The 12,786-nt window shown below is 35.1% G+C and overlaps 1 protein-coding gene across 5 annotated transcripts in view; it reads right to left on the reverse strand.

The window, feature by feature from the left end:
• LOC127455953 (multiple C2 and transmembrane domain-containing protein 2-like) overlaps nucleotides 1–12,786 on the reverse strand; it is a 78,350-nt gene that overhangs the window by 56,608 nt on the left and 8,956 nt on the right. For all 5 annotated transcript variants that reach the window (XM_051724160.1, XM_051724163.1, XM_051724164.1 and 2 more), the window contains exons 4-8: nucleotides 7,458–7,600; nucleotides 7,267–7,343; nucleotides 6,671–6,782; nucleotides 6,527–6,562; nucleotides 1,339–1,509 (exon numbers count right to left, since the gene is read on the reverse strand). In XM_051724160.1, coding sequence (XP_051580120.1) covers nucleotides 1,339–1,509; nucleotides 6,527–6,562; nucleotides 6,671–6,782; nucleotides 7,267–7,343; nucleotides 7,458–7,600 — 539 coding nt within the window. The remainder of the gene's footprint in view (nucleotides 1–1,338; nucleotides 1,510–6,526; nucleotides 6,563–6,670; nucleotides 6,783–7,266; nucleotides 7,344–7,457; nucleotides 7,601–12,786) is intronic.

The raw sequence follows: 12,786 nt of genomic DNA on the forward strand, positions 1-12,786 counted from the left end.
ACGCTAAAGAGTGTTTTTTTTTTTTTTTTTTTTTTACTTTGTCTTACTCTTCCCATGTTTGTGAAATATATTATGTGAAATTAATAGAAATATTCAATAAATCAAAATATTGTGTTAAAGGTCACACGTTATTTGTTGTTTGTCACATGTAGTAGAACATTTTTGTGCCGGCAGGTAATGCCAGCCTTTTCCACCAGCTACCACCACAAGTATATTTCAGACCTGTGAGAAACACTGATCACCAAAACACAAAATGTTTTTGTTTTTGTTTGCAAGCGCTCTTCCTGTGAAGTTCAAAGTGGCACTGATGTTGATGCCCTGACTCGAATCATGAATGCGGCTTCACAATTGCTGTAGGAAAGCGGATAGCCACAGTCTACCGGCAGACTGTGGGGTATTTGAGTTTAAGAGATTTAATACCCATTGCAATAAAAATTCAACCTATGTGGGGACTAATTCTTTCAATTAGTCAACCTCTGACTTAGACTTTGGGAAATGTTTAATGTTACTTGAATTGGTGCTATTTTACTGCATTTCTTTCTTTATACTGTGGAAGGCTTTGTTTGGAAAATGTTAATAAAGCATTATATTGTTACATTTTGTTTTCTTTTCTTTCCTAAGATGGAAATAAATGCAATTTGACAGGAAAAGAAGTATATATAGTATAACATTTCAGCACTTTCCAAATCTGCGATTAATCGCGATTAACTACCAAAATTGGTGCGATTAATTGTGAAATTTTAAACGACTGATAGCACTAATGATTACAGAATGGTCTCCTGACAGATACACCCTAGTGATCTCACAAGGGTCTCCTTTAGAGTTTTAAAAGAGATCTCATCTATGTTTCACTGTGCTACTGTGCTCGGATTTACAAAGATCCCAAAGCCTGCCATCAGAAGTCAGAGATTTCAATATGAACTCAAACATTTCTGTTCAAATTCTACCAGAACCAAATTATCTGAGCTATAATTCACATAAATTGTACAAATTGTACATTTTTAATGTTACTGTATTTCAACAATTGACTAATTTGTGTCTATTTTTATTTTAGGAGAAACGTGAGATTAGGTTTATCCTTAAATACATACCATTACGTCTGCTGAGCTATGAAAGACCAATCCCTCTAAACAAAACAATTTTCCTCAAGGTGTGAACATACTAAGAAAGTATGGGAGGAGAAAGTAGAGAAGGGTATAATGACGTGTTTTGAAAAACAGAGGGCAGAGGTTTAGAAACAAAGAAAGAGATGTGTGAATCTGTGATAATATAATGACTACATGAAACAGAGAAAGTATGAGATGTAAAAAGAAGAGGTAGGGTGAATAATGATCTCACCTTGCTCCTGACTTTCTGGTCTCCCACTCTAAAGCGTACATAGATGTCTCCCTGACCACAGTCAGGCATATCTTGGCCTTCGACCAGGATGACGGAATAAACCCCACTCCACACCTGATTCTTCTGTCCTCCCACGAGTCGTGCAGCATGTGCCTGGTTTATTGGCTGACCCTGGAACAGCGGAACATCGACATTTGTGCATAAGACATTGTAACGTTTATTTCACTTAAATTCTAAGCAGGTGTGACAAAGAAAAACAGTGCTGATACATATAACACATATACACAGATAACATGATTTTACTTTTGATTTGAGAGTACATGATGCAGACATACTTTACAGTCCAGCCACACCATTTATTTAAAACAAAGTTGCAAAAAATGGTTTATTTGAAAATTGTGATGGTATAGACGATGGTATTAACATGAGCATGATTAACATATGGCCAAGCCACCTCAAGTTTACATTTTCACACCTATTCAGTATTCGCCTACTTTCGCGTTTGAAGAAGTTAACCAATCAGAGCAGAGATCCTTTACATTTACCTGTAGAAATCTACAGTAGCAAAAACAGCCTGTTTCATTCCAAGGACGTGTTTACACTAAAGCTTTTGTGTACCCCCGGGTCTGTTTGACATCCGAATCCAGTTCATTTGGTTCACTGTAAATTCTAATTAGTTGACCTCGGTTTGCATGCTTTTTCTAAGTTAATGTACTTATTTGGCTCGAGTAAACTAAACTTAATTTTTTAAGTAATGTTGATTAGTTACAAGTAAACTTAACTCATCTGTGATTAAAGTATCATTGTTTTGATTTAATTATTTAAATTGGGTTATAACATGTCTTATACAGTGTAAAGGAAATTATGACTGGACTCTAGGTTAGCCATATGGCACATTGGATTCTACTCAGTACTTCTTAGTGCACATAAATCTGCACTTTTGTAAAGTACAATTGAGTAAAGAAAAATGGCTTAAACTTAACAGGCTCCAGTTTCACCCCAGGCAACATTAATCACCCTCATGGTGACTTCACAAAAATCTCAATTATCAACCAGCTACAATACAACAACAATAGTGATAAGATTACATTCATTTTAGAAGAAAAAATCATTATTTTTCTACATAAGTTCCCTTTTTCTGACCAAATATACATTAATTATTTAAGAGCAAGGGCTTATGGGTATTCCACACAGCCACAATTTTGTTCTTGATAATTTTAAGTTTGCAGTACTCGAAGCCAAAGTTTAAAGAACGTAAATAAATAAGTACGTAAGTACTGTTTATAGGACCACTTAAATGTTTTTATTAATGACAATTTTAGGATTTGGAGAGTAACGGTAAATTAATTAAAACTAGTCAGAATAGTAAAAACTTAAAGGAATAGTTCACCCAAAAATGAAAATTTGCTGATAATTTACTCACCCTCAGGCCATCCAAAATGTATCTGAGTTTCTTTCTTCTTCAAAACAAAATTTAAGGTTTTTAGGATTTCATTTCAGGCCTCCTCTTTTAAACAATGCAAGTGAATGTCCTCCATTTTTTGACGGTCCAAAATGCATATTTAGGGTGCATCAAAATAATCCACACAACTCCAGTCGACAAATAAAGCTCTTCTGAACCCAAATGATTGATTATTTTTAGAAACAAAACAACACTTATATACTTTTTAACTACAAATGTTCACTTTCGTACATCTCTGTGATTTGCGCTCATAAGAGGGATGACGTAAGCTCGTTGGTAAGGTCACGCGTCACGTGGAGGAGGAGTCAGGAAGCGCGTCATTGTTTACATTGTTTTTTTTTATTATTATTATTTGGAAATACTTTTTTATTGTTTATTTATTTATGTTTTGAAATTGTTTTGGACTGTTTTGGTTTATGAACAGCACCAGTTTCTCTTGTAAACAATGACGCACTCCTGGCTCCTCCTCCACGTGACGCGTGACCTTAAATTAAAAGTCTTAAATTCTGTTTTGATGAAGAAAGAATCTCAGATACATCTTGGATGGCCTGAGGGAGAGTAAATTATTAGCAAAATTTCATTTTTGGGTGAACTATTCCTTTAAGCTTAAATTGAGTAAACTATTTTTTTTTACAATTTGAGATTATATTACTATTTACAGTGTTGGAGGGAAAGCTGTTTTTCAAACTTGGGAGCATACAAACCACACCTGTTCATGTTTATGGTCTGGGCTATGGTTCATGAGGACTCCAGTATGGTTCACTATAGATAAAAACACAATTTAGCCTAACTTGCAAAAGAGAACTGCTAAAATGTGCCTGTTGTAGTATAATGCCTTTCACATTACTTCTCGTCTCCACAGAAAGTGACTTTAGCGATCAGCTTGCATTCTTTGAGTCTCATCCGTGGCAGACAGATAAAGTGTTAGGTTTTGGTAGTAAAAGCACAAAACATGAATAAAACAGTGAAGTAGGCGCCCTCTCTTCCAGAGTCGTCACCTAGCTACAGTGGTAAACAGCTGCCACTAGTACGCATGTTAATGATGCAAACGAACAGTACTGTGGTGTGGAATCAAATATTACTATGTCAAAAGAGACCTGTAGGGGCAGAGGGAGAGGTGGAATCGAATTTAGTTCAGACCAAGCAATCGAACCAAGCCAGTCAAAGAGAGGGAGTAAAAGTTACTCACCCAAATGTTGTTCCAAACCTGTATGACATTTTTACTTCCGTGGACCACAAAAGATTAGGCAGAAGGCTAGTCTCATTTTAAAGTCATATGGGTTTGTAATAACATGAGGGTGAGTAAATTATGACAAATTTTCACTTCTGAGTGAACTATCTGCAACTAGCTTTAGATTCCCATGCTGGATATTATATTAGAAGGTGGCCCCTTTAAGAAAAAAAAAAAACAAAAAAAATCACATTTAAAATGAAAAGTCTTATTTCTTTATTTGTAACAAAATACATTATGGAAAAGAAAGCTTCCAAAACACACCAGTTGAAATGTGCAGGTGATTCTGGCATCTTGGAGAGAGAAAACAGGTCCATCAACAAGACTGCAGATGGATAAGTACACAGTACAAAGATAACTTGTGGGTTGATAGCCCTGCACTTTCAAAAAACACAGCACCAGGAAGAGGCTGGTCTGTTCTTCCAGTAATCACAGACCAGAGAGCTGTTTTCCCACCTGTCTGCTCAGAGAGTGTGACTGAGCCTTTGCTCCATTAGAATCACACACACACACACACACACACACTGTACACTCACACACATACATGGCACAGCAGACAAACCAGCATTAACATTTAATGTAATGGCCACATCCTCATAAACAAGCCTCTTTAAAAGAGAGAGAGAGAGATAACAGGGGGAGTTACAGAAGGAGCGCAGAGAGAAATATAATGTTCATCAGAGCCAATTCTTCCCAAGTGTTTATTTTGGACAAATTTGTGATCGGCATGGCCAATAAAACAATTCCGCATAAGAGTAAGTGGCCCCTAAAGAGAGGCTATTCTTGGTGCTAAAAGAGCTAGGGGATTGCCTCCATATGGTAAAGCAGCATGGAGACACTGGGACGAGCCCAAAGCCATACCCATTTGGCTGGATCTTCAGTCCTGTCCGTCCACAGCTGTGATATTACATCCTAACATCTGGGTTATAGCTCACCATGTCTGGGAATGAGCCATCACACATATCTTCAGCATCTTACACTGGCATGGAGCCTCAAAGAGCTCACAAACACACACACTTAAGACTTCATCAGAAAGCAGAGGAACCACATGCTATGTGCAATTACTTCGGCCCAACTCCATCACAAAGATGATGCACTGTAGCATGGCTGTGATGGAGGGAGTGTGAGAGAGGAGGAGAGGTAAGAATTGAGAAATGTTCTGCCTCGACTGATAGGTGTCAACTAGAACTGTTTGGGTGGAGGATACACACTATAGTATAAACACTAACACCAGCACTCCAAAAACACATACTGATCTATCTATACCTGACCACATAATATAGCAGGTGTCTATTTGGGTCTCATGAAAACTGTCAAGAAATGTGTGGGTTGATTTCACTCCAAAAATAATAATAATAAAAAAAGAAATAAGATATTATATTTTGAGCAAAGATTAAGCCTAACTAGGATTTTTGCATTATGACATTATTTTCATGAAAAGGGAATTTTAAGGAAAAAATCTCATTCTCATTACTCTTATGAAAAAAAAAAAAAAGAAAAAAAAAAGATTAAGAAGATTTAGTGCACTTGTAAAATACAATTATAAGTATAAATCCTGGTAGTATTTTTGTATTGAATTAAATTAAATTAAATTGAATAAAAATTAAATGTATAATTAAAACATACTTAAAATAAATAATAATATATTGAGATGAAAATTACTTTGGCATTTCTGTGAAGGATTCGCCCATTAAAGGCAATCTACAAATCTAACAAGAGTCATATCTAAACTTGTAGAGAGAATTCTTGTTAATGATTTTATCCCAGTTTTATCCACTTATTTTAAACTCAACATATAGATGTTCCGAACCAGCTATACCTTAAAATACACAGCTTTGCCTTGCATCCGTACGACTTTAATTTAACTGACTTGAAATTCAGTGGCAATCGTTAATAAAACAAAGTAAATTCACTGTGATGGCGTGCCATTCTACTATGCAAAAGAGATTTTGTTCAGAAAGATTTTTTTTTAGCTATTTCCTACTGCTGTGAGGTAAATAAACTCTCAATTAGAAACTGACATCCACAATATGAAAGGAAATGCTTTGTTTAGATCATGATGATGTATTTCCTGGATTAGTACATCGCATCGGACAATTGCAGGCATAAAGAAAAGTTAGTCTGTTGAAGTTCTGAAATGTACTGACTATAAGTGAAGGTGGATATAAGGTAAAGTCAAGAGACTTGCATAAATGTAAATTATAAGTATCTTTGTGCGAAAGATGGTGGGGATCTACTGCCCTCCAGTGGACTTATACATGATACACATGAATAAAGTTACTGCTGTGAAATCCTTTATGATTCAGAATACAGTGATTTTGTGGCTTATAGTGCATTTGAACCAAAAAATTAAGGCAAGATGTATGCAGTGTGTGGCTGCTTTTCTTTCTTTCAGGGTGCGGGAATACTTGAACAGATCTAGAACGGGAAACATGTACTCTATCAGGTATTCGACCGTTGAAATAAAAAGGGATGAGCATGTTTTAATGACATACCTTATTGAAGCTTCCCTTTCTCCTCAGTATCCACTTCTGAAAAATGGGTGCAAAACGGAAATTATGTTAGAAAAACATAGTATGTTGATGCACTGTCTAATTGCATTTTCCCACTAAAACGTTGTCTGTATTTAGGAGTCATACATTTCGTTTGGCAGGTTCTTCTCGTATGGACAGAGAGGCCTCTATAATGATCACTCCCATATCGTCCTCTACACTGTTTGGATCCTCCAAACACAGTGTAAATGGAATCGTTCTGCAAGAAAGAAAATCCACAAAATACTTTGGTTTTCAAAGAAATAACTTTGAATGGTAATACTTTATAATAAAAGTGTATATGTGAACATTAGTTATTGCATTAGGTATCATAAACTTACTATGACCAACGTTTCAAAGCATTTATGTATTTATTTTTTCAATTTTGGATATTTTATAAATAAACTATTGTTCATCGTTAGTTCATGTTAGTTCATAATGCATTAACTAACATGTTTAAAATGGATATGTAGAAATTAAAATTAACCAAGTAAAAAAAAAAAAAATTGTTAAGTATTGTTTATTGTTAATTCATGTAAATTATTGTGTTAACCTATTTTACATATACAATATTATTGTAAAGCGTTCCCCTCTGAATAATCAAGAAAAACTTTGATTTGATCATGAGAGGGATTATTTGACAGTGTGATACAATGGGAACTACAGTATGAAATGGTAAACTATTTAATAAAAGCTTTTCTCACTTGTCCAACTCCAGTTTATATAGAGCAAAGCTGCTTGACCCCATGAAGTCATTGGATCTTATGTCACGATCGTACACCTGCATCAATCATAATTGTGAAATGATGACTGTTAGTGTTGCTGTTGTTATTAACAGTTCACAATTTATCAATTAGATTTATTTATTTGATTATGTTTCAAATTGTTCTCAAACCTTGACATGAACAGTCTGATCAAGGTCTCTGATGGGAAAGGAAAATGATTCATTCCAGGTGGGGTTCAGATTCTTGTTCACAACTTTGCTTTTGTAGATGTTTTTGCCATCTAATTTGAATTTGACAAACGGGTCACTTGTACCTGTTGAAAACAAACAGTTGCCCCATTGTAAAAGAAATTGAGACAAGTTCAGTGGATAGAACCAAAGAAGCTGTTATCATATAATGATGGAAAAAAAATTACAGTGCTGTAATTTAAGCATCAAGACCTATCTTGAAAAACCTGGCATTAATGACTTAATTTCAAATCAATAAAATTGAAAACGCAAGTTTAATTGCTCAAAGTGGTGCCAAAGTTACAACTTCCAGTGACTTTTTTGACCACTTTGAATATAATTGCTGATGATAAAAACCAAGAAAAATCATAAAATCGAGTAGAAATGACAGAAATTGTGACATGTTAAATGAATGAAATGGTGGTAGCGTAGTGGACTAAAGCACTGAACTGGTAAGCAAAAGATTGTTGGTTCAATCCCCACAGCCACCATCACTGTGTCCTTGAGCAAGGCACTTAACTCCAGGTTGCTCCAGGGGGATTGTCCCTGTAATAAGGGCACTGTAAGTTGCTTTGGATAAAAGCGTCTGCCAAATGCATAAATGTAAATGTTATAAGAAAAAAATTTAGCATTGCAAATGACAAAGCATGCAGTGGAAACTGGTGCAGATCATCAAATCTTCACACCCAAACTGTATGAACACAGATATCCCCACACATACAGTACACATCTACCAGACACTGAATAATCTAAAAGACTTTGTATTTAGAGGACTTTTCTAGTGGGCACAGGAAGGGTGGACATCACGTTTCTAAAAATGATAGCCAGCGTGAATCTGTTAATTTAAAGCTTTTGCTTTAATACCCCAGTAACCGGGAGCAAGCAGTGTTAATCTCCAAAGCCTGTTAAGAAAGTCTGTCTGTTCTAGAGGGGAGGGAGAGCGGTCTGTCTTTATCTATGCTGTGGTATGCAGATTGGCTGGTAAAAAGAAGAAAAAACATATGAGAGAAAAAGAGTCCATCGCTTCATTTGTATGGATAGATAAAGGGGTGCTTGAGAGAACCGGCAGGGAGCCTGGAATCACATGACAAAAGCCCCGTGGGGACGGGCTGTCAGGGCTGTCAGCTCGCCTCTCCAAATGAACATCTCCAGGAGGCAGCTCCTCCCTTCCAGCCGCTGACAAGGAAACCTCCAGGCAGCTTGACAGGAGGAAAGGGGCTCAAACAGCCAGGAGAAGAGCTTCGGCGTGACTGAGAAAAGTGACGGCGGAAATTAACAGAAAGAAAATGGAGGATTGCGTAAAACTGGAAGGAGGGGAGTTACAGGAGGCTTTTCAGATGTGGTGTCATTCGTGGAGCGGGCTGGGCGTTAATTGTTAGGCAAATATAGATAGTGGAAAAGGCACGAGAGGGAGACTGCATCATCTCCGTCATGCTGTCCTGTCAGACACATTGAAGAATCAACTAGTAAGAAGAAGGGAGAATGCAAATGGCTGCAGACCAGTAGAGACTTAAAGGGATAGTTCACCCAAAATGAAAATTCTCTCATCATTTACTCACTTTCATACCATCCCAGATGTGTATGAATTACTTTCTTCTGGAGAACACAAACAAATATTTTTAGAAGAATATCTCAGCTTTATATGTCCATACAATGCAAGTGAATGGTGACTAGAACTTTGAAGCTCCAAAAATCACATAAAGGCAACATAAAAGTAATCAATAAGACTCCAATGGTTAAATCCACATATTCAGAAGTGATATGATAGGTGTGGGTGAGAAACAGATCAATATTTAAATACTTTTATAATAAATCTCCACTTTCACTTTCAGACTACGAAAGTTAAAGTGGAGATTTATAGTAAAAAAAAAAAAAAAAAAACAATATGACTCAAATATTGATCTGTTTCCCACCCACACCTATCATATCACTTCTGAAGATATGGATTTAACCACTGGAGTCTTATTGATTACTTTTATGTGGCCTTTGTGATTTTGGAGCTTCAAAGTTCTGGTCACCATCAGCAGAAGAAAAAGTCATTCACATCTGGGATGGCATGAGGGTGAGTAAACGATGAGAGAATTTAAATTTTTGTTTGAACCGTCCCTTTAAAGGTATAGTTCATCCAAGGGATAGTTCTGTCATTATTTTCTCCATGGAGAAAAGAAAGTCATATAGTTTTGGAACAACATGAGGGCAAGTAAATGATGACAGAATTTTCAATTTTGTGTGAACTCTCTTTAATTCAGACAATACCTGAATCATCAGTTTACAATAGAGAACATACAAATGGTAAATCCTAGCCGCCATATTGATTGATTTATTTATTTATTTATTCATTTTGTTTTTCTATATATAAAAGTATTAAAATGAAGGACTAGGCTATAGAACAATACAAAAAATGACTTTCTAAGGAAAATCTCCAATTATGGCAAATTTTCAGTGACAGTGACCTAGAAGGCATGAAACAAAAATGACAAAATTCAGACTGTACATTTGAATATTTCCTTGATGGGAATATTCGAGGGAAAATATTAAAATATGAACACGACAATTCAAAAGCTGTATTAATTTTTATTTGCTGTTGGTAAAGTGCCTAGATCAGCAATCTGTAACGCAGAGGATGTGTGTAATTCTCAAAGAACACCACACGAGGTCGCAATTTCCCCTAAAATCAAATTAAGCTTTTTTTTTTTTTTTTTTTTTTTTTTTTATATATATATACGTGGTAATGAAACCGAGCTCAAAGTCTGTGTGCATCTTAAAATGATAAGCCATTTATGATAGTAGGGCTGCACGATTATGAGGAAAAATAATAATAATTGTCTGTTATTCCAATTTATATTGTAATTCTGATTAGTTTTAGTTAATAGAATTTACATTAAAATATGTCTTTTGTCTGGGGTATCTGTAGGCCATATTCTTTAACCTGTTGATGTGCATGCCTCATTCATGATGTCACTTTCCTTAAATTAGTTCACATATACTATATAGTCTAGTTAAATTAGAGTTAATAATGTTGATATATTATAAAGATGTATAATTTGTCAACATTATGAACAATTTTGAACAGCACACTATATGGTAAATGTGAACTAATTTAAGCAAAGTAAAGTCAAACCCATGGGTGGGGTCAATGAGCATCAACAGGTTAAGTCGGCTACACATCCAAAACAAACTGAAAACTGTGTCCCAGAATTACTTAATTGCTGTTTTATACATCACTAATTTAAGAGATTGCCTAAAGAGACAACTTCACATTGGTCATTTTAGCAGCATGAAAAAAACTCTTCAGTTCTTCAAATTCAGAATAAATTACACAGAAATCTGTGATTAGTTACAATGCTCAGTCACTTAAAAAAAATCACATTGTAAATAGAAAATTTTGACACAACTGGAGTAGACGTACAAAATATGCTGTAACGGACACTTCACGATTAGTTAATTGTGGTAACTGTAATTGTAATCTCAATTATTTTTTTGTTTGTTTTTTTTTATTGTTCAGCCCTATATGTTAGTTTCAGTTTTCATTTTTAAATATAATATCTTTTTGAATGATATATGAGCTCTGAACAGTTATCTTAAGCCACATCATTAAACATTAAACAAAGGTTTGGCTCTTTAAATACCTGCTAGGTCTTCTATTTATGTTTGTCAAAAAAAATAAAAAATAAAAAAAAAGTTTCCACTAAATCTGGTCAAGGTACAGTAACAAAACCCCTCACAGAATAAAGAAGACTTGTGGATATAGAGTGTGATGTGCTCTGATTGGAGGTTAGACCACCAACCTTTCATATTTCTCATAATTTCCTTCAGATATATTAGTTGGAATTCCAAATACCCACTAAACCAAAAAAAAAAAAAAAAAATGTATAAAAGAAGTTGCACTTATAAATCATGTTTAGTCATAGCTCAGTTTGAAGGTATAGGTAAAATGTCATAACAGCGTCCAAAATACACACAGAAAAAAAAAAATAATATTAATAATGGTAGGCTTTCCCCATACTTATTTTCATACTACAATATGGACAGTTGGACACAATAAGGTAAAGTCTGACCGGGATGCCATATTGAGGCAATAATGTCGGCCATATTGACATTCACTAATAGTTCATTTTAATAGATTTCTTGATAGGGTACAACGGGGCAAAAACACACCTTAAGGAAACTTTTTTCTGGTCACAAAATGTATCAAGATACAAAATTATTATTACTTTTTTATTATTATTATTATTATTATTGGGGCCTTTAGCCCCTGCAACAGTGGGGCTTTTTACCCCAAATACCATCCTTTCAACTTTTAATTTAATGGCATTTAAGAAAAAACTGAAAATGATACATTTTGACTCAAATTAAATGTGTAAATTTCAGGGATTTCCATTAGCTACATTAATTTGCAACATTTAAAAAATCAAACATTAGACAACACACACAATGATCTCACGGATCAGGAAAATATAGCAGTGTATAGTGACAAACAAATGTTAAGGAAAGTACTGTGGTAAATTTTGTTGCTATTTAGTGTTTTGGAAGAAAATCAAATCAAAGGAGCCTTTTACCCCTACAGGCCTTTAGCCCCATTGTACTCCACTCATTCCAGCAGGTGGCGATATATTCCATTTTGCTATACAAAGATAATTGCATTGCAATAAACAACCTTTCAAAAGGAAAAATGAAAGAAATTGAGTTTCGCAACATGAGAAAGTAAATGTCCACATTCTACACACAATATCTGGTCTGCTTTTTGCCTCCAAAAAAAGCATGAACATTTGATCAGATTAATTTGGAAGAGGAATATCACTGGAATATTTTCTAATTATGAAAAATAATGAGGTAGAGATGGTAATTAATAGCCTCTGGACATACACCTGTGACTTTGAACATGAGAATGAGCAGCCCAATAAGCTTGATTGGTCCTGCCAGGTATACACTGGCATTACGTCTGAAGAACTGCTCTGGGTATCAAATGGAAATTTAGTCAATATCATTTGCCTGTAGTGTTTTAGTAAAGCTTGGTAGACTCAATCCCTCTTCTCTCTCTAATAAACAAAAATGTAAGGAATACAGCAGAAAACACGTTAAGTCATTTTGCAACGTGGCACAAGGAATTTTTTACAGCCTCCAGGAAACAACACTTCACTAAGACTATTTGCGTTGGCACCATAGTAGAAAAAAACCCCAAAACAAAAAACAACAGGAGCACATTTGTTTCTCAATGCTTGCATGGTAGACGTAATGTCATTGTATTTATCTAGACACCACAACAACTGAA

Source organism: Myxocyprinus asiaticus, chromosome 18, assembly GCF_019703515.2.
Source record: "Myxocyprinus asiaticus isolate MX2 ecotype Aquarium Trade chromosome 18, UBuf_Myxa_2, whole genome shotgun sequence".
Lineage (NCBI taxonomy): Eukaryota > Metazoa > Chordata > Actinopteri > Cypriniformes > Catostomidae > Myxocyprinus > Myxocyprinus asiaticus.